We start from the raw sequence: 23,672 nt of genomic DNA on the forward strand, positions 1-23,672 counted from the left end.
ATGTAGGTAGAGTCAAAGTGACTATGCATAGATTATAAACAGAGAGAGGCAGCAGTGTAAAAGATGGGTCTGGGTAGCCCTTTGATTAGCTGTTCAGGGGTCTTATGGCTTGGAGGTAGAAGCTATTAAGCCTTTTTGACCTAGACTTGGCGCTCCGGTACCGCTTGCCGTGCGGTAGCAGAGAGAACAGTCTATGACTATGTTGACTGGAGTCTTTGACCATTTTTAGGGCCTTCCTCTGACACTGCCTGGTGTAGAGGTCCTAGATGGCAGGAAGCTTGGCCCTAGTGAAGTACTGGGCCGTACGCACTACCCTCTGTAGTGCCTTGCAGTTGGAGGCCGAGCAGTTGTCATACCAGGCAGGGATGCAACCATGCTCTCGATGGTGCGGCTGTAAAACTTTTTGAGGATCTGAGGACCCATGCCAAATCTCTTCAGTCTCCCGAGGGGGAATAGGCTTTGTTGTGTCCTCTTCACGACTGTCTTAGTGTGTTTGGACCATGATAGTTTGTTGGTGACGTGGACATCAAGGAACTTGAAGCTTTCAACCTGTTCCACTACAGCCCCGTCGATGAGAATGGGGGCGTGCTTGGTCTTCCTTTTCCTGTAGTCCACAATCATCTAATTTGTCTTGATCACGTTAAGGGAGAGGTTGTTGTCCTGGCACCACACGTCCAGGTCTCTAACCTCCCTATAGGCTGTCTCATCGTGGTTGGTGATCACTGTTGTCATCAGCAAACTCGATGATGGTGTTGGAGTCATGCCTGGCCATGCAGTCATGAGTGAACAGGGAGTAAAGGAGGGACTGAGCATGCACCCCTGAGAGGCCCCATGTTGAGGATTAGCGTGGCGGATGTGTTGTTCCCTACCCTTACCACCTGGGGGCAGCCCATCAGGAAGTTCAGGATCCAGTTGCAGAGGCATGGTGTTTAGTCCCAGGGTCCTTAGCTTAGTGATGAGCTTTCAGGGCACTATAGTGTTGAACGCTGAGCTGTAGTCAGTGAATAGCATTCTCACATAGGTGTTCCTTTTGTCCAGGTGGGAAAGGGCAGTGTGGATTGCAATAGAGTGCATCATCTGGGGATCTGTTGGGGCGGTATGCAAATTAGTGGGTCTAGGGTTTCTGGGATAATGGTGTTGATGTGAGCCATGACCAGCCTTTCAACGCACTTCATGGCTACAGACGTGAGTTGGTAGTCATTTAGGCAGGTTACCTTAGTGTTCTTGGGCACAGGGACTATGGTGGTCTGCTTGAAACATTGGTATTACAGACTCAGACAGGGAGAGGTTGAAAATGTCAGTGAAGACACTTGCCAGTTGGTCAGCGCATGCTCGGAATACACGTCCTGGTAATCCTGCAGCCTTGTGAATGTTGACCTGTTTAAAGGTCTTACTCCCATCGACTTCTGAGAGCGTGGTCACACAGTCGTCCGGAACAGCTGGTGCTCTCATGCATGGTTCAGTGTTACTTGCCTCAAAGCGAGCATAGAAGTAATTTAGCTCATCTGGTAGGTTTGTGTCACTGGGCAGCTCGTAGCTGTGTTTCCCTTTGTAGTCTGTAATAGTTTCAAGCCCTGCCACATCCGATGAGCTTCAGAGCCGGTGTAGTACGATTCGATCTTAGTCCTGTATTGATGCTTTGCCTGTTTGATGGTTCGTCGGAGGGTACAGCGGGATTTCTTATAAGCTTCCGGGTTAGAGCCCCGCTCCTTGAAAGCGGCAGCTCTACCCTTTAGCTCATTGCGGATGTTGCCTGTAAATCCATGGCTTCTGGTTGGGGTATGTACTTAGTCACTGTGAGGACAACGTCATCGATGCACTTATTGATGAAGCCAGTGACTGATGTGGTGTACTCCTCAATGCCATCGGAAGAATCCCAGAACTTATTCCAGGTTGTGCTAGCAAAGCAGTCCTGTACTTTATCTGATAACATGGAGTCTGAACTTGATAAACATATCAAGAATTTTGCGGACCAGTTTAGTAGCCTCAAATGCAGAGAACTTGCCTTCGAATTGGCACGTAGAAACAACATCACTGTCCCAGACAGCTGGTCAGGACTTATTCCACATTTTGTTGAGTTACAGCCTGAATTTTCTCACTGATCTACACACAATACGCCATAATGACAAAGTGAAAACATGTTTTTTGGAAATGTTTGCAAATGTATTGAAATTTAAATACAGATATATCTAATTTACATAAGTATTTACACCCCTGTGTCAATACTTTGTAAATGCACCTTTTGGCAGTGATTATAAATGTGAGTCTTTCTGGGTAAGTCTCTAAGAGCTTTCCACACTTGGATTGTGCAACATTTGCCCATTTAAAAAAAAAAAAAAAAAAAAAATGTATTCAAGCAAAAACCTAGCCATGAAGTCCGAGAACTCAGAGACAAAACTGTGTCGAGGCACAGATCTGGGGAAGGCTACCAAAAAATGTCTGCAGCATTGAAGGTCCCCAAGAACACAGTGGCCTCCATCATTCCTAAATGGAATAAGTTTGGAACCACCAAGACTCTTCCTAGAGCTGGCTGCCTGGCCAAACTGAGCAATCGGGGGAGAAGGGCCTTGGTAAGGGAGGTGACCAAGAACACGATGGTCTGAATGCTAAGCGTCACGTCTGGAAGAAACCTGGAACCATCCCTACGTTGAAGCATGGTGGTGGCAGTATCATGCTGTGGGGTTGTTTTTCAGTGGCAGGGACTGGGAGACTAGTCAGGATCGAGGGGAAAGATGAACAGAGCGAAGTTCAGAGAGATCCTTGATAAATTTGCAAACATTTCTAAAGACCTGTTTTTGTTATTGTGTGTAGACTGAAGGGGGGGGGATATTTTTTATCCATTTTAGAAAAAGGCTGTAACGTAACAAAATATTATCGACCCCCGTCAGAGAGTTTCTGTGTATGGTCGTTGTTGTTAACTATCAACTTTATCTGTCCTCTTCAGGTGTGCGTGTGTTGGTGGACGCACGGGAAAAGCTTCACATCCCCTGGGGTTCCCCTGACAACCAGGTGCACGGAGACAATGTGATGTCATTCGACACACGGTCTGTGATGATGGCGAACGGCCAGGTGGAGACGAGCGTGTTTCTCAAGTACCTGCCCTCCATCCAGGTCCTGTGGGCCGACAGCGGAATACAACAGGCCTACGACAGACGCAGGGAGTTCCAACTGGTTAGTACACACCCCAGTACACGCCCCCCAGGGTTTCCATTATCCCTCAATTGCCAGCTTATTCATTGCTGGTAATACCAGTCAATGGAAATATATTTGACTGTCATGCTTATCAGGCTACAGATTCATTTGCATTATTTTGTGGAATTAAATTGGCCTGTGTGTGTTTTCGTTAGTTGTGTTGGATAAATAAGATACATGATGACTATCACAGCATACAGAGCCTATTTTGAGTGAGATTTTTCCAGCAGCTCCTCAGCTGATGGCTTTTGGTTCCGCAATGAATGTGTTTTACTCCATTCTAAATGCAATTGCGTGTTAAATAGTTTTGGTGCATGATGGGGGGAAAAAAAGAGTTATATTTTATTCTCAACTGGTATTTGAAGCGCGCCTCCCATTCACCATTCCAGTGCGGGCAACAGTCTATCAGCGTGTCCCATCACTTTACAAATGGAAGCTGGAGGCGTGTCTTACCTTCAAATGAGGCTATAGGCAAAATTTGATCATGGAAATGTGGAGCCATTTCTTTTTTAAAGACTTCATAGGCCACTCAGCATTAAAGGGCGAGATTAGGGGGTAAGGCCCTGCGATAGACTAGCGTCCTGTCCAGATGGTGTGCTTGTACATCGAGCTGCCTCACGCTACAGAAACAGGAGATAGGCGCAGGAGCCTATGAGGAATACATTTGTAATGTAGTGAAGCTGTCTCTAGAGCAATGCAAGGTCTCTTTCATGATCATGTGAAACTTCAATTGCTATGGAAATGCTGGGATGTGTTTGTTTTTTTTTTCTCCCATGAACATGTTTAATTGAATTATTATGCAACTATGATGGTGATAAGATATGGATTACAATTATCATCCAGAATATTAAGGCTATACTCACTTCATGTATACTCACGATACACACACACACACACACTCAACCATGCAAATTGTCTGGGTTATTATATATTTAGACATCACACATTATAGTCTTACTAATTATCCAGACATCCTATAGAGTGGCAAGACAAAGTAGGTGAACCCTTTGGAAATACCTGGTTTCTGCATAAATTGGTCATAAAATGTGATCTGATCTTCATCTAGGTCACAACAATAGACAAACACGGTCTGCTTAAACTACACACAAACAATTATACGTTTTCATGTCTTTATTGAACACATTGTGTAAACATTCACAGTGCAGGGTGGGAAAAGTATGTGAACCCTTGGATTTAATAACTGTTGACCCTTCTTTGACAGCAATAACCTCAACCAAACGTTTTCTGTAGTTGCGGATCAGACCAGCTCAAAGGTCAGGAGGAATTTGGTGGACAGACATTCATTCTCCTGCAAGATGTCTTGATTAACTTGGGAATTCATTTTTCTGTCTGATGGCAAGCTGCCTAGGCCCTGAGGCAGCAAAGCAGCCCCAAACCATGATGCTCCTTCCACCATACTTTACAATTGGGATGAGGTTTTGATGTTTGTGTGCTGTGCCTTTTTTTTTCACATAGTGTTGTGTGTTCCTTCCAAACAACTCAACTGTAGTTTCATCTGTCCACAGACTATTTTGCCAGCAGCGCTGTAGAACCTCCAGGTGCACTTTTGCAAACTTCAGATGTGCAGCAATGTTGTTGTTTATTTTGGACAGCAGTGGTTTCTTCCATGGTGTCCTCCCATTAACACCATTCTTGTTTAGTGTTTTACGTATCGTAGACTCTTCAACAGAGATGTTAGCATGATCCAGAGAATTCTGTAATCTTTAGCTGACACTCTAGGATTCTTTTTAACAGCGCAGAATGCTCAATGAGGTTATCTTGCAGTCATCTTTGCAGGACGGCCACTCCTAGGGAGAGTAGCAACAGTGCTGAACTTTCTCCATTTATAGACTATTTGTCTTACCAGGGACTGATGAACATCAAGGCTTTTCGAGATACTTTTGTAACCCTTTCCAGCTTTATGCAAGTCAACAATTCTTAATCCTAGGTCTTCTGAGATCTCTTTTGTTTGAGGCATGGTTCACATCAGGCAATGCTTCTTGTGAATAGCAAACTCACATTCTGTGAGTTTTTTTTTTTTTAATAGGGCAAGGCATATATAGGGCATCTCCAATCATGTCTCATTGATTGTACTCCAGGTTAGCTGACTCCTGACTCCAATTAGCTTTTGGAGAAGTCATTAGCCTAGGTGTTAACATACTTTCCCCAACCTACACTGAATGTTTAAATGATGTAGACAAGACATACAGTCATTTGTGTGTTACTAGTTTAAGCAGACTGTTTGTCTATTGTTGTGACTTAGATGAATAGATGAATATCAATCTGCAATAGTATGATGAAAAAACAGGACAGGAACACATCGGTCTCCAATGCACCATCTGACAAGTTGTTCTTTCTCTCTGTGTTTTCTCAGACTCACACAATCACACTCATACATAAAGCCATAATGTATAAAATAATAACCAGTCCTTAATACAAAGAATGTATAATCTTAATTCTTAGACAATAGAACCATACCTGCAATAGTATTATGAAAAGACAGGACAGGAACACATCAGTCTCCAATGCACCATCTGACAAGTTGTTCTATACGGGAGCATGAAGAAAGGTAAAACATACATCCTGTCTCACATCCCCAATACATTGCTAGGTGCTTTCAGTGTTGACAGTATTGAAATACAACAACTCATGTACAAAAACACTGTAATTACAAACAAGCTACAATGTGAAATCGCCTTTATCCCATTCAGACATTAGAGGGCTAAAACTACATCTCCCATAATGCAACGCTAGCATCAGTCGGCAGCTCAGCTAGCTAGCAACAGCAATACTTTTTAGCACTCTGTAAACTATATCAATAACAAAAATAAAACCCTGAAAGTTACATGTTTCAATAGTCTCTCACTCCCTTGTAACAATATCTACAGCATTAACCTTGGTGTTTTATTTCTTTCACATTATGGAATTCTACGAAGGAGTAATCTGCAACACATACCTTTCTGTGTTTTCTCGGAGCTACGGGTAGTACCATGGAGTTAGTAGGTGACGTAAGCAACCAGATTAAATAAAATACATTTAATGAAATAAAACCAGACGATGTTAATATCATTCAGCAACTGTAGCTGCCTACCTAAATTTCCAATATTCCTGTCTACGTGGAAATTCTGTAAGAGTTATGTGAAGGTCAATCAGATGATCCGATCACATTCTCCTATCAATACTTTAACCTTTGATGCAAGAGAGAAAGAGACAAAGTAATCAAGACAACTAGCTTGATTAAGTCTCCATGTATATCTCACTAGGTCAGGGTTTTTTGGTCTCCAAATATCCATAATGTTTTAATGTGTCCATCATATTTGTGATTTCATTAAGAGCACGGTGATGATAGTATTTAGAGTGATTACCTTTACGGTCCATTGAGGTACTTAACACCATGATGATTTGATCGTTTGCCTGTAAGTTCAATACATTGGTATAAATATTTTCGAAGTAGTATGGATCATCCTGATTTGGCCAATATTATAGATTAATGAGCCGAATCAGTTATTTTAAAAAAAATCCCCTTTCATATTCAAAAGGATCCACTTTCCTAGCGAATCATTCCTGACTATTTGCACATTAGGATCAACATTTTTGTTAATCATCACACCCTTCGGGTTCCTTTGTCCATGACAGAAAATTATTTCACCATCCCATTCCTTTTCCTACGCAATTTCATCTAAGGATTTCCTGTAAACAGTTTCCTGTAAACAGTATATGTTATATTCCTTTTCTTTTAGCCATGTAAAGACGGATATTTTCTTATCTGTTAAGCCGTTAAAATTATAACAGGCTATCCTTATTTCATCCCTTACCATAACTAGATACTAAATTGGTCTAAATAGACCATAATTGGTGTTTGTAAAGTTACTGCCATAAGAGGTACTATGACAATCAAAAATAGAGATTTCAAATTGCAGGAGAGTTAAAATGATTATGCCATCAAACTTCAAATGATTAGAATAGTACACAACGCAGAACAGAACAATCAGTTTGAGGGTCAGTGGCCCAAGCCCTCGAACAATAATATTCCAAGTTCAGACAGAAGGGAGTCAGATCGCTATGATCGCCAGGAACTTTATTTTTGGCGTCTATTTTTAATTGTTGCGCTACTAGTGCTGCCTGTTGATGCTCTTGGTGCACCTATCCCTTTAGCGGGATAATTGTCATCAAATTCCGCTGAATTGCAGATTGCCAAATTCAAATTAAATTACAAAAAATATTGAATTTTCATGAAATCACAAGTGCAATATAGCAAAACACAGCTTAGCTTGTTGTTAATCCACCTGGCGTGTCAGATTTCAATAAAGCTTTTCGTCGAAAGCATAACAAGCGTTTATGTAAGAACATCTCTCTCAGTAGACAAAATACTACAAACAGCTAGCAGCCAAGTAGATTGGTTCACCGAAAGTCAGAAAAGCAATAAATTAAATCGCTTACCTTTTGATCTTCGGATGTTTGCACTCACGAGACTCCTAGTTACACAATAAATGTTGCTTTTGTTCCATAAAGATTAATTTTATATCCAAAATAACGCGCCAAACAAATGGAGGTATGTTCAGAAATCCACAGGCTCGAGCGGTCACGACATCGCAGATGAAAATTCCAAATAGCATCCGTAAAGTGCGTAGAAAAATGTCAAATGTTTTTTATAATCAATCCTCAGGTTGTTTTTACAATATATAATCGATAATATGTCAACCAGAATGTAGCTTCTTCCATAGGCGAGAGAAAGAAAATCCACTGACGCGATGGGTTCTTTCTCGCTCATTTTTCAAAATAAAAGCCTGAAACTATGTCTAAAGACTGTTCACAGCTTGAGGAAGCCATAGGAAAAGGAATCTGGTTGATATCCCTTTAAATGGAGCGAAGGCAGGCTATGGAACATGGAGCTTTCAAAATAGAAGCCACTTCCTGGTTTCATTTTCCACGGGTTTTCGCCTGCAATATCAGTTCTGTCGTACTCACAGACAATACTTTGACAGTTTTGGAAACGTTTGTGTTTTCTATCCTAATCTGACAATTATATGCATATTCTAGATTCTGGGCATGAGAAATAGGCAGTTTCATTTTGGGTATGTTTTTCATCCAAAAATCTAAATACTGCCCCCTAGTCTCAAGAGGTTTTAACCTCTCTGGCATATGTGGGACGGTAGCGTCCCACCTCGCCAACAGCCAGTGAAATTGCATGGCGCCAAATTCAAAACAACAGAAATACCATAATTAATTAGAATTCCTCAAACATACAAGTGTTTTACACCATTTTAAAGATAAACTTCTTGAAAATCCAGCCACAGTGTCTGATTTCAAATAGGCTTTATGGCGAAAGCACACCAAACGATTGTTAGGTCAGCACCTAGTCACAGAAAAACATACAGCCAAGGAGAGGGCTCACAAAAATCAGAAATAGCGATTAAATTAATAACTAACCTTTGATCTTCATCAGATGACACTCACAGGACTTCATGTTACTCAATAAATGTGTGTTTTGTTCAATAAAGTTAATCTTTATGTCCAAAAACCTCATTTGAAATTGGTGTGTTATGATCAGAAATGCATTGTCTCAAACAAACATCCGGTGAAAGTGCAGAGAGCCACATCAAATTACAGAAATACTCATCATAAACATTGATAAAAGATACAAGTGTTATGCATGGAAATATAGATAAACTTATCCTTAATGCAACCGCTGTGTCAGATTTCAAAAAGACTTTACGGCGAAAGCACACCTTGCGATAATGTTAGGCCAGCGCTAGTCACAGAGAACCATCCAGCCATTTTCCAAAGAAGGAGAGGTGTCAGAAATGGCGTTATAAATATTCACTTACCTTTGATGATCTTGATCGGAATGCTGTTCGATAAAGTCCATAATTTATGTCCCAATACCTCCTTTTTGTTCACACGTTTAGCCCAGTAATCCAAATGCATAATGCACGATCACTTGTTCAGACGAAATGTCAAAAAAGTTATATTACAGTTCATAGAAACATGTCAAATGATGTATAGAATCAATCTTTAGGATGTTTTTATCACAAATCTTCAATAATGTTCCAACCGGAGAATTCCTTTGTCTTTAGAAATGCAATGGAATGCAGCTACCTCTCACGCGTGTGATCAGCTCATGGCACTCTGCCAGACCTCTGGCTCAAACAGCTCTCATTCTCTCCTCCTTCACAGTAGAAGCCTGAAACAAGGTTCTAAAGACTGTTGACATCTAGTGGAAGCCGTAGGAAGTGCAATATGACCCCATAGACACTGTGTATTTGATAGGCAATGACTTGATAAACTACAAACCTCAGATTTCCCACTTCCTGGTTGGATTTTTTCCCGGGTTTTTGCCTGTCATATGAGTTCTGTTATACTCAGACATCATTCAAACAGTTTTAGAAACTTCAGTGTTTTCTATCCAAATCTACTAATTATATGCATATTCTAGCTTTTGGGCTTGAGTAGCAGGCAGTTTACTCTGGGCACCTTATTCATCCAAGCTACTCAATACTGCCCCCCAGTCCCAAAGAAGTTAATCAGTCTAATTCAGGACAATTTATTCTTAACTAAGACATCATTTATAACCTGAATTTTTCCAGTACAATATAGGTTCAGCAAATCCCCTTATTGTTTGGGATACATTCAATGTACCTTCAGAGGTCACTCAATATTCATCAATAAAAAATGCAGTTTCTGCCTGAAGAGACAAGGCTAACAAGGGAAATACATGAACTAATAGTACAGGTAGATAGCAATAAAAACGGTACTACAGAGTGACAAAATAAGTTGGAGGAAAAAGAACTGGAGGAACTTATTCAAGAACGATCGAATGTAATCTATACAAAAATAAAGCAAACTGGATGGAATATGCACCAAATTCTTCCTGAATCTCCAACACAGGAATGCTACCAAAAATAATTTGCAGAAACTCTTTCCTAAAGACAGTCATCTATGATTCTCCAAATGTGACTCACCACCTGGATTCAGTCTTATGTAGCACAATTATTATTTTATTTTTTACATTATACGAAAGTAGATGCTTAGAGCTACAAAATGGTATGTCATACACTGCATTTCAGGAACAATGGGAAAGTAATTCTGCTTTGAAAGTTGATCAACTTTCAAACTCACTTTTGAGAAAATTGCCTTTGAATGTTTTGCTATCTAGTGAAGAGCTCTTTGTCTATACCCATTCGGCATCGTTCACACCCTCACCCTGCTTTAGCCCCACCCATCCCGTTTTGCTCTCGAAGCGCACACTTAACGCTCTGGCCGATGATTTGTTTACCTCTGGATGACTTGAAAACAGCCTAATCAGCTCTGCTGTCAACAATTTCATTACGCTGTTTTAGACGTTTACTGACACCGGCCATATTCAACGGGTGTTGTACACGTGTCACGTAACGTTAGCTAACGAGGCAGCCAGCCAACATTAGCTAGCTAAACAATGAACGGTGCCAACAATGCCACAGTGCTGGGAGCTAACAACCCATGTTCAATGTTAGCTAGCTAACATTAGGCTTTAACTATAACTGCAAACGGCTCTGGGAAACTAATAATAATGTCAGCTAGGGAGCCAGCCAGCTAACGTTAGCTAGCTGGCTAACCGTACACTTTAACTTGAAATGAAACCACTTTCTGTCAAAATTAGAAAACGTGTAATATCTGAAAATGTAACGTTAGTCTAGCGTTAGCTAGCTATCTTACCTGTCTGTATACATCGTCATGAATGGACGCGTCTCCCTGTCAGGAATGCCATGCCACGATTTTTCTTAGTTTGAAGATGTAATCCGGAGACAGGTGTTTGCTCCATCTCTTTAGCTATCATACTTTAATTCCACTGATTTCAAAACTTGATCCTCCAGAAAGTGGGGAGCCACACTTATGCAGCTCCATTACACAGTAAAAAAAAAACGAAAAGCCGCGTTCGACAGGATTACCAACACAGACTGACGACATTCTATGGCAAACCAATCCGAACTCCTCTCTCGGCATCTCCAGCCCACTCATTATCTCAGCCAATCATGGCTAGTGGGAAGGTTAACTTTTTTTTCTGTGGCTTAACCAAGGCTTGTAATTTTAACAATTTTATTCGTATTTACAGATGGCATACGAGTTTAAGGCACATGAAAGTAAACATATTCAAGAAGGCATTTCTGCCAAAAAAAACGCATGTTGATAAAATATTTTTTACGTTCAAACGCTCTCCTGTGAAATCGTGACTTGCGACATATGCCTAGTTTCCTGAATCGTGTCACAAATGATATTTTAAGAGGAAGCTAAATATTTTAAGCAGATGTTCTCTTTTCTGTCTTCTCAATTACTGTAAGGAATTCTTTCCAAATAATAAAAAATAGGAAAATTTAACAAATGTACAAAAAGATCAGTTCAAAGGCCAAATTAGAGGCCAAATTACAGAGGAATAACTTTGAGACTATTAAATACTTTCAGTGTGGAAAAACCCCAGGGCTTAATGGCATACTGGAAGAGGTATATAAAGTCATTTTCTTTTATACAATCAAAGCTCCATTTATTAACTTGTTTTAACTACTCCTAATGAAATGGTAGTCTGTTAGGTACTCAGCAGGAAGGTCTGATTTCACTATTATTAAAACGAGTCCTTTTATACTTCAATGTTGTGTAGAAAAAATACTAGCGAAATCATAGCACTCAGAATAAAACGGTTTTAACAGGTATTGTTCATCCTGATCAGACAGGTTTTTTTATGTGGATAATACATTGGAGATAATATATGATAACTACTAGAAATAATAGAACATGAAACATTTAAGAAGCTAGGCCTGATATTTATAGTAGCTTTTTTAAAGGACTATGATAAAGACTGGATTTTATTTATAAATGCCTGGATTTATTTTTGCAATTTCTGTGAGTGTCTTATAAAATGGGTAAAAGTAATGAATAGCAACCCCAGGTGTAAAATAGTAAATAGCAGCGTCTTCTCAGAGTTTTGAGGTAAACAAGGGTGTCCGCTGTCACCATATCTATTCGGAATCTAAATGCAAGCTATTAAAATCAGATCAAACAACAAAATTAAAGGATTAGAAATCCAAGGCTTAAAAACAAAGGTCTCCATGTATGCCAATGACTCAAGTTCTTTATTAAGTCCGCAAACTAGATCCCTGCAATATCTCTTTGAAGAACTTTTCTGAACTCTCTGGACTACGAACTTTGAAGAACTCTCTGGACTAAAACCTAATTATGGTAAGTGTTCAAGATTGCGTGTTGGATCTTTAAAAAATACAACTTTCATTACCCTGTAGTGTACCTAGAAAATGGTCTGATGGTGAAGTAAACATACTTGGTATTCACATCACAAAATATATAAATGAGCTCTCCACAATGAATTTCAGTAGAAAATTTGTAAAAATAGACGAGCTCCTGCAACCATGGAGAAGTAAATTCCTGTCTATTTATGGAAAAGTTGCACTGATTAACTCCATATCTCAGTTTAGTCACTTATGGCGCTGCCTACTCCTCATTCATTTTTCAAGATTGCAAGATTGAATCCCCGAACTGACAAGGTAAAAATCTGTCGTTCTGCCCCTGAATAACCCACCGTTCCTAGGCCGTCATTGAAAATAAGAATGTGTTCTTAACTGACTTGCCTAGTTAAATAAAGATTAAATAAAGGTGAAAAAAAAAGAATCGGCGTCCAAAATTACCGATTTCCAATTCCTAATTAATCGGCCATTCTGATTAATCGGTCAGCCTCTACTCTCTAGGGTAGGCCAACATCCAGTGAGATTGCAGAGCGCCAAATTCAAATACAGAAATACTCATTATAAAAATTCAGAAAAGATACAACTATTTTACATAGGTTTAAAGATTAACTTCTTGTGATTCCAACCACAGTGTCAGATTTCAAAAATGTTTTACAGTGAAAGCATACCTTACAATTATTTGAGAACATCGCCCAGCAGACAAAATCATTACAAACAGTAACCAGCCAAGTAGAAGAGTTACACAAGTCAGAAATAGAGATAAAATGAATCACTTATCTTTGATGATCTTCATATGGTTGCACTCAGAAGACATTAATTTATTCAATAAATGTTCCTTTTGTTCGATAGTCTCTCTTTTTATCCAAAAACCTCTGTTGTTCGCGTTTTCTTCAGTAATCCACAGGCTCAAACGCAGTCACAACAGGCAGACAAAAAATCTAAATTGTATCCGTAAAGAAACATGTCAAACGATGTTTATATTCAATCATCAGGTTGTTTTTCGCCTAAATAATCACTAATATTTCAACCGGACAATAACATTGTCAATATAAAAGGTAAATAGGAAAGGCACTCTATCGGTCGCATGCATGAAAAAGCTCTGTGACACGGCAGGGTCCACTCATTCAGACTGCTCTTACTCCCTAATTTTTCAGAATACAAGCCTGAAACCATTTCTAAAGACTGTTGACATCTAGTGTAAGGCATAGGAACTGCAATTTGAGTCCTAAGTCAATGGATACTGTAATGGCATTGAATAGAAATCTACACACAAAAAATATCTTACTTCCTGAGTGGATTTTTCTCAGATTTTCACCTGCCAAATCAGTTCTGTTATACTCAAACACTATTTTAACAGTTTTGGAAACTTTAGAGTGTTTTCTATCCAAATCTACCAATTGTATGCATATCTTATCTTCTGGGCCTGAGTAGAAGGCAGTTTAATTTGGGCATGCTTTTCATCCGAAATTACAAATGCTGCCTACCCTAGAGAAGTTAAGAGACATTAATGTAGCTAAATGACTGGGATTAGCGGAACATTTACTACTGGTGACCTATATGCAGGGTTCACACAAGGTGCCTTGAGGTGTTTAAAGTAATTGAATTTTGCACTCCGACACTCAAGTACTGGAATGCCTTAAATCAGACATTTACTCAAGTTGGTAACTAAAAAGTACTTTAATTTAAATGAGGAGAACAGAAAATGATCTTTATATGAAAAATATTAGAAAAATTTATCCTTGCGAATTAATTTCCAGGCAGACTAGAGTTTTATTTCCTCATGTGTTTTGTGCTCTGGTTGCCCCCCCCCCCCCCCCCACACACAGACACACACACTTCCACTCAGCCAGGCAGGTACAGAACTGACTGATTAGGCACCTCCAAACATCACATTGATAGCTAAAATGCCAGGCAAATGTAGACTCAATCTGGCTGGCAGGATATTGATGTTTATAAATGGGGTTTGCCAGACTCAACCAGGAATGTAGTGTCATTCTGAGCATCGTGGCCCTAATGGGTTATGCACCCAATGCATAGGAGTCTGGTAAATGTCTCAAATGGCTGGTAAATTAAAATCTTCAGATCACTTTGTCCGGATCAACATTTTCCTAACGGAAACCCTGACGAGCGAGCGCGCGCACACAGATTCAGACTGGCAGAGCTGATCTGAAGTAAAAGTGAAAGTGAGTCAAGACTAGACGTCCTACTGCTTCCTCCCTTGTCTCTCAATCTCTTTCTGTGTGTGTGTGTGTGTGTGTGTGTGTGTGTGTGTGTGTGTGTGTGTGTGTGTGTGTGTGTGTGTGTGTGTGTGTGTGTGTGTGTGTGTGTGTGTGTCGCATGCTAAAGAACGCGCATCAGTCTGTTTCCTGTGCAGACCCCAGCTCTCTTGTCTTGACATCTGGGCTTTCCAAATACACTAGGGCTGGGAATTGCCAGGGACCTCAATACAATATTTTCACAATACTTGGGTGCTGATTCAATTATTCTGTGCCCAATAGAAATGAATAGTAAGTAATGTATTGTCATTTTGGAATCACTTTTTCTAAATAACAATAGAATGTTTCTAAACACTTCTACATTGTTGATGCTACCATCATTGTGCATAGTCCTGAATGAATCGTGAGTAATGAGTGATATTGTACCCCCAAGACATGCTAACCTTTCACCATTACAATAACAAGGGAAGGTAGAATTTTTTGGGGGAGGTATGATATTTATGTCTTATCTTTCTCACTCATCATTATTCACAATAAATTCAGCATTAGGCTATCTATAATCATGGTAGTATCCATGTTAATGTGGAAGTGTTTAGAAACATTCTATTGTTAGTTACAATAAAAGTCACAATACATTATTTACCATTTCATTTCTATTGGGCACAACATAATGAGAAATGCAACAAATGCATCCAACAGGTTTGTTGTAATCATTGTATGCTATGAACTTGAGACCAAATACTTACATTTTGACTGCTTTAATACACATCTGAATTTGTCCCAATACTTTTGGTCCCCTAAAATGGGGGGGGACTGTGTACAAAAAGTGCTGTAATTTCTAAACAGTTCACCGATTTATGGATGAAAAATACCCTCAAATGAAAGCTGACAGTCTGCACTTTAACCTCATAGTCATTGTATCATTTTAAATCTAAAGTGCTGGAGTACAGAGCCAAAACGACATTTCTTCCTGTCACAATACTTTTGGACCTCACTGTATTTTCCTGATTCTTGACCACCTTTCTTCTCTGGCCTCCATTGATTTAGTCACCCTAATCTTTGTCATCCTACAAGGGTAAAAACTCCAATACGTTTCTAAATGATTATGATATATAAACATACGGTTTGGACCATTTGGTGATGTTAGAGGAGTATCTACACAATTAACACATCCTTTTTTGATTGGACACCTTAATAATAGGCCTAATTAATATCGCAATGCTCAGTCTACTGTATCGATATTTAACCCCATCACTAACTGTTTGTTGGTGAGATTGAGTGTGATCTGGGCTGGAATGTTGATCTGCTTACAGACAGAACACACTCAGTCCACCCAGCATCTGCTGCACCGTCTGCATTCAACATTAAATACTGGCACAGAAGTTTGGAAGATGGCGCCGGAGGGTAGGGCTGCCGTCTTATCGGCTCTTAACCAACCATGCAATTTATATATATAAAACTTGTTTTGTACATAATGTTGCTGCTACTGTCTCTTATGACCGAAAAAAGCTTCTGGATAGCAGATCTGGGATTACTCACCTCAAATTGGATGAGTTCTTCAATGAGTCGGACGCAGGGAATATACTGAGGACACCCGACCAGGCCCAGATCCCTGCGATTTGCTGGAAAAGGAAGCATACGTTTCACGGAAAGAGATCAAGAATGCCTTGTGAGGATCAAAACGTGAAAGCACGTATATCCTACGAACATTAAAAACTGTAATATCTTATGTTTCACCGAGTCGTGGCTGAACGACAACATTAAGAACACAGCTGGCGGGTTATACAGTCTATCAGCAGGACAGAACAGCAGCCTCTGGTAAGACATGGGGCACATTGCATATTTGTAAACAATAGCTGGTGCACGATATCTAAGGAAGTCTCAAGGTTTTGCTGCCCGAGGTAGAGTATTTCAAGATAAGATGTAGACCACACTGTCTACCTAGAGTTTATCTGTATTTTTCGTAGCTGTCTACATACCACCACAGACCGAGGCTGGCATTAAAACCTCACTCAATGAGCTGTATTCTGCCATAAGCAAACAGGAAACCGTTCATCCAGAGGAGGCGCTCCATTTGGCCAGGGACTTTAATGCAGGGAAACTTAAATCAGTTTTACCTAATTTCTATAAGCATGTTAAATGTGCATCCAGAGGGAGAAAAAAACTCTAGACCACCTTTACTACACACAACGAGAGATGCGTACAAAGCTCTCCCTTGCCCTCCATTTGGCAAATCTGCCCATAACTCGTGATTTTGGCTTACAAGCAAAAAATGAAAGCAAGAATTAACAGTGAATCAGTCTATAAAAAAAGTGGTCAGATGAAGCAGGTGCTAAACAACAGGACTGTTTGCTAGCACAGACTGGAATATATTCCGGGATTCTTCTGATGGCATTGAGGAGTACACCACGTCAGTCACTGGCTTTATCAATAAGTGCATCGAGGACGTCGTCCCCAGAGTGACTGTACATACATACCCCAACCAGAAGCCATGGATTAAAGGCAACTTTCGCACTGAGCTAAATGGTAGAGCTGCCACTTTCAAGGAGCAGGACTCTAACCCGGAAGCTTATAAGAAATCCCACTATGCCCTCCGACGAACCATCAAACAGGCAAAGCATCAATACAGGACTAAGATCGAATCGTACTACACCGGCTCTGAAACTCGTCGGATGTGGCAGGGCTTGCAAACTATTACAGTATTACAGACTACAAAGGGAAGCACAGCCGAGAGCTGCCCATTGACACGAGACTACCAGACGAGCTAAATAACTTCTATGCTCGCTTCAAGGCAAGTAACACTGAAACATGCATGAGAGCATCATCTGTTCCGGACCACTGTGATCACACTCTCTCCGCAGCCGATGTGAGTAAGACCATTAAACAGGTCAACATTCACAAGGCCGCTCGGCCAGATGGATTACCAGGATGTGTACATCGAGCATGCGCTGACCAACTGGCAAGTGTCTTCACTGACATTTTCAACCTCCTCCTGTCTGAGTCTGTATTACCAACATGTTTCAAGCAGACCACTGTAGTCCCTGTGCCCAAGAACACTAAGGTAACTTTCCTAAATGACTACCGACTCGTAGCATTCACGTCTGTAGCCATGAAATGCTGGTCATGGTTCACATCAACACCATTATCGCAGAAACCCTAGACCCACTCCAATTTGCATACCGCCCCAACAGACCCACAGATTATGCGATCTCTATTGCACTCCACACTGCCCTTTCCCTCACCTGGACAAAAATGAACACCTGCAGTTGGAAGTCGGAAATGTACATACACCTTAGCCTGGCATTTAATTTAAATGTACATTTAAACTCAGTTTTTCACAATTCCTGACATTTAATCCTAGTTCAAATTCTCTGTCTTAGGTCAGTTAGGATCACCACTTTATTTTAAGAATGTGACATTACTGAATAATAGTAGAGAGAAGGATTTATTTCAACACTCATCACATTCCCAGTGGGTCAGAAGTTTACATACACTCAATTAGTATTTAGTAGCATTGTTTAACTTGGTCAAACGTTTTGGGTAGCCTTCCACAAGCTTCCCACAATAAGTTGGGTGAATTTTGGCCCATTCCTCCTGACACAGCTGGTGTAACTGAGTCAGGTTTTTTAGGCCTCCTTGCTCGCACACGCTTTTTCAGTTCTGCCCATACATTTTCTATAGGATTGCGGTCAGGGCTTTGTGATGGCCACTCCAATACCCTGACTTTGTTGTCCTTAAGCCATTTTGTCACAACTTTGGAAGTATGCTTGGGGTCATTGTCAATTTGGAAGACCCATTTGCGACCAAGCTTTAACTTCCTGACTGATGTCTTGAGATGTTGCTTCAAATTTTCCCTCATTATGATGCCATCTATTTTGTGAAATGCCACCCGTCCCTCCTGCAGCAAAGCACCCCCACAACATGATGCTGCCACCCCCATGCTTCACGGTTGGGATGGTGTTCTTCGGCTTGTAAGTCTCCCCCTTTTTCCTCCAAACCTAATGATGGTCATTATGGCCAAGCAGTTCTATTTTTGCTTCATCGGACCAGAGAACATTTCTCCAAAAAGTACAGTCTTTGACCCAATGTGCAGTTGCAAACCGTAGTCTCTGGCTTTTAATGGCGGTTTTGGAGCAGTGGCTTCTTCCTTGCTGAGCGGCCTTTCAGGTTATGTTGATATAGGACTCGTTTTTACTGTGGATATAGATATTTTTGTACCTGTTTCCTCCAGCATCTTCACAAGGTCATTTGCTGCTGTTCTGGGATTGATTTGCACTTTTTGCACCAAAGTACATTCATCTCTAGGAGACAGAACTTGTCTCCTTCTTGAGCGGTATGACGGCTGCGTGGTCCCATGGTGTTTATACTTGCGTACTATTGTTTGTACAGATGAACGTGGTACCTTCAGGTGTTTGGAAATTGCCCCCAAGGATGAACCAGACTTGTGGAGGTCTACAATTGTTTTTCTGAGGTCTTGCCTGATTTCTTTTGATTTCCCCATGATGTCAAGCAAAGAGGCACTGAGTTTGAAGGTAGGCCTTGAAATACATCCACAGGTACGAGAGGTCAACCGATTATGATTTTTCAACACCGATACCGATTATTGGAGGACCAAAAAGGCCGATGCCGATTAATCTGACAGTTTTTTTTGTTGTAATAATGACAATTACAACAATGAATGAACACTTATTTTAACTTAATATAATACATCAATAAAATCAATTTAGCCTCAAATAAATAATGAAACATGTTCAATTTGGTTTAAATAATGCAAAAACAAAGTGTTGGAGAAGAAAGTAAAAGTGCAATATGTGCTATGTAAGAAAGCTAACGTTTCAGTTCCTTGCTCAGAACATGAGAACATATGAAAGCTGGTGGTTCCTTTTAACATGAGTCTTCAATATTCCCAGGTAAGAAATGTTAGTTTGTAATTATTATAGGACTATTTCCCTCTACCATTTCTATTTCATTAACCTTTGACTATTGGATGTTCTTATAGGCACTTTAGTATTGCCAGTGTAACAGTATAGCTTCCGTTCCTCTCCTCGCTCCTACCTGGGCTCGAACCAGCAACACAACGACAACAGCCACCATCGAAGCAGCGTTACCCATGCAGAGAAAGGGGAACAATTACTAGAAGGCTCAGAGCGAGTGATGTTTGAAACGCTATTAGCACGCTCTAACTAGCTAGCCATTTCACTTTGGTTACACCAGCCTCATCTCTGGAGTTGATAGGCTTGAAGTCATAAACGGTGCAGTGCTTTACACACAACAAAGAGCTGCTAGCAAACCGCACGAAAGTGCTGTTTGAATGAATGTTTACGCGCCTGCTTCTGCCTACCACCGCTCAATCAGATACTTAGATACTTGTAGTCATATTATATGAAACGCAGGACACGCTAGATAATATCTAGTAATATCATCAACCATGTGTAGTTAACTAGTGATTATGATTGATTGTTTTTTATAAGATAAGTTTAATGCTAGCTAGCAACTTACCTTGGCTTACTGCATTCGCGTAAAAGGCAGGTCGTTATTGCGTTGGACTAGTTAACTGTAAGGTTGCAAGATTGGATCCCCCGAGCTGACAAGGTGAAAATCTGTCGTTCTGCCACTGAACAAGGTAGTTAACCCACCGTTCCTAGGCCATCATTGAAAATAAGAATGTGTTCTTAACTGACTTGCATTAAATAAAGGTATAAAAAATCGGCACCCAAAAATACCGATTTCCGATTGTTATGAAAACTTGAAATCGGCCCTAATTAATCGGCCATTCCGATTAATCGGTCGACTTCTAACAGGTACACCTCTAATTGACTCAAATTATGTCAATTAGCCTATCAGAAGCTTCTAAAGCCATGACATAATTTTCTGGAATTTTCTAAGATGTTTAAAGGCACAGTCAACTTAGTGTAAGTAAACTTCTGACCCACTGGAATTGTGATCTGTCTGTAAACAATTGTTGGAAAAATGACTTGTGTCATGCACAAAGTAGATGTCCTAACCGACTTGCCAAAACTAGTTTGTTAGCAAGAAATTTGTGGAGTGGTTGAAAAACAAGTTTTAATGACTCCAACCTAAGTGTATGTAAACTTCTGACTTCAACTGTATATACAGTGGGAAGAAAAGGTATGTGAACCTTTTAGAATTACCTGGATTTCTGCATAAATTGGTCATACAATTTGTTCTGATCTTCATCAAGTCACAACAATAGACAGTCTGCTTAAACTAATAACACACAAACAATTATAATGTTTCATGTCTTCATTGAACACACTGTGTAAACATTCACAGTGCAGGTTGGAAAAAGTATGTGAACCCTTGTATTTAATAACAGGTTGACCCTCCTTTTGGCAGAAATAACCTCAATGTTTTCTATAGTTGTTGATCAGACATGCACAATGGTCAGGAGGAATTTTGGACCATTCCTCTTAAAAAAAAAAAACTATTTCAGTTCCACAATATTCTTGGGATGTCTGGCGTGAACCGCTCTCTTGAGGTCATGCCACAGCATCTGAATCGGGTTGAGGTCAGGACTGACTGGGCCACTCCAGAAGGCGTATTTTCTTCTGTTCAAGCCATTCTGTTGTTGATTTACTTCTGTCTTTTGGGTTGTTGTCCTGTTGCATCACCTAACTTCTGTTGAGCTTCAATTGGCGGACAGATAGCCTTACATTCTCCTGCAAAATGTCTTGATTAACTTGGGAATTCATTTTTCCGTTGATGATAGCAAGCTGTTTAGGCTCTGAGGCAGCAAAGTAGCCCCAAACCATGATGCTCCCTCCACCATAGTTTACAGTTGGGATGAGGTTTTGATGTTTGTGTGCTGTGCCTTTTTTCCCACATAGTGTTGTGTGTTCCTTCCAAACAACTCAACTGTAGTTTCATCTGTCCACAGAATATTTTGCCAGCAGCGCTGTAGAACATCCAGGTGCACTTTTGCAAACTTCAGATGTACAGCAATATTGTTTTTTTTTTGGACAGCAGTGGTTTCTTCCATGGTGTCCTCCCATTTACACCATTCTTGTTTAGTGTTTTACGTATCGTAGACTTGTCAACAGAGATGTTAGCATGTTCCAGAGAATTCTGTAAGTCTTTAGCTAACACTCTAGGATTTTTCTTAACAGCGCAGAATGCTCAATGAGGTTATCTTGCAGTCATCTTTGCAGGACGGCCACTCCTAGGGAGAGTAGCAACAGTGCTGAACTTTCTCCATTTATAGACTATTTGTCTTACCAGGGACTGATGAACATCAAGGCTTTTAGAGATACTTTTGTAACCCTTTCCAGCTTTATGCAAGTCAACACTTCTTAATCCTAGGTCTTCTGAGATCTCTTTTGTTCGAGGCATGGTTCACATCAGGCAATGCTTCTTGTTAATAGCAAACTCAAATTCTGTGAGCTTTTTCTTTTATAGGGCAAGGCAGCTCTAACCAACATCTCCAATCATGTCTCATTGATTGTACTCCAGGTTAGCTGACTCCTGACTCCAATTAGCATTTGGAAAAGTCATTAGACAAGGGGTTCACATTTATTCCAACCTAAATTATGCATTTAATATAGACAAGAAAAATACAATTTGTGTGTTATTAGTTTAAGCACACTGTGTTTGTCTATTGTTGTCTTAGATGAAGATCAGATAAAATTTTATGGCCAATTTCTGCAGAAATCCAGGTAATTCTAAAGGGTTCACATACTTTTCCTTGCCACTGTGTACACATTTACACACACACACACACACACACATGCTCACTTCACACACTCACAGGAAGACCCATAAATGCTCTACACACACTCACACACTCACGTGCAGCAGTTTTAGGCTGATAGATTAGGATGATTATCCAGGAAGCTAAAACAAATGTCTCTTCTCTGTCTCTTAGGGTGAGTCTGTGAAGTATTTCTTGGACAATGTGGAGATGCTGGGGGAGCAGGTGGGTTTCCTCTTTATCCCTCTTTCACTCTACATCCCCCTCTCCTGTCCTCCACTTATCATTCTTTCCCTCTCCTCCAGAGCTACATCCCTTCCCAGCAGGACATCCTGCTAGCCCGCAAGCCCACTAAAGGCATCCATGAGTACGACTTTGAGATCAAGAGCGTTCCCTTCAAGATGGTGGATGTGGGAGGACAGCGCTCAGAGAGACGACGGTGGTTTGAGTGTTTTGACTCTGTCACCTCCATACTGTTCCTAGTGTCTTCTTCAGAGTATGACCAGGTACACACACAGTGGACACACACTCACCACTAGGGCTGGGCGATTAAATCAACATCAATAATTATTGAGGTAATTACCTCCCTCGATAACGATATTTATTCTATAATGACGATATAGAATAATTAGGTACAGCCATTCATTTCACCTCTGACGCAGCAGGAACGTGCAGAGAGGTATACGCCCACTAAAAACCACTTAGCACCTCTATTAACCAGGAAAAATTAGCGATGTAGGTGAAAACAGTGGCAGTGATAGCCATGGAGAAGGAGCAGCTTCCACAAAGAAATTATTGATAAAAAGGGTTCAACTGTTTCAGTAATTTGGAAGTGGTTTGGCCTTTTGAAGTCCGACAAAGAGTAGAGCAATGTTCAGTACACATTGTGCCGTAGACAGGTGGCTACCAAGTCTGGTAATACGACAAACCTTTTTCAACATCTGAAGCGAAAACCCTCTTTGGAACATGCAGGAAGTTTGAGTTTGAGCCACAGTATTGATAAATGCCCCTCAAGCACCAGCCAATCTAGGGATGTTGCCCGAAGCAGTCAACACTGACAGCGTTTATGCCCTACAAGCAAACCGAAAAGAAAAAGACATCACAAATGCTATTATGCATTGCTAAGGACATTAGCACAGTCGAAAAGGAAGGTTTCATGAGGCTTATCAATTTAATTGACCCCAGGTACGTGCTCCCTGGCCGCAAACATGGAACAATTTTCCTTCAAGTATAATTTTATGTGTAGCTCACATAATAACATTTTTAAAAATTACCTTTATTTAAGTCAGTTAAGAACAACTTCTTATTTACAATGACGGGCTATCG

General features: G+C 40.4%; 1 protein-coding gene across 1 annotated transcript in view; it reads left to right on the top strand.

The window, feature by feature from the left end:
* Positions 1–23,672, top strand: part of LOC139367936 (guanine nucleotide-binding protein subunit alpha-13-like) — a 35,843-nt gene that overhangs the window by 8,188 nt on the left and 3,983 nt on the right. The window contains exons 2-4 of the mRNA XM_071106332.1: positions 2,945–3,171; positions 22,521–22,571; positions 22,652–22,852. Coding sequence (XP_070962433.1) covers positions 2,945–3,171; positions 22,521–22,571; positions 22,652–22,852 — 479 coding nt within the window. The remainder of the gene's footprint in view (positions 1–2,944; positions 3,172–22,520; positions 22,572–22,651; positions 22,853–23,672) is intronic.

Source organism: Oncorhynchus clarkii, chromosome 16 (assembly GCF_045791955.1).
Source record: "Oncorhynchus clarkii lewisi isolate Uvic-CL-2024 chromosome 16, UVic_Ocla_1.0, whole genome shotgun sequence".
Lineage (NCBI taxonomy): Eukaryota > Metazoa > Chordata > Actinopteri > Salmoniformes > Salmonidae > Oncorhynchus > Oncorhynchus clarkii.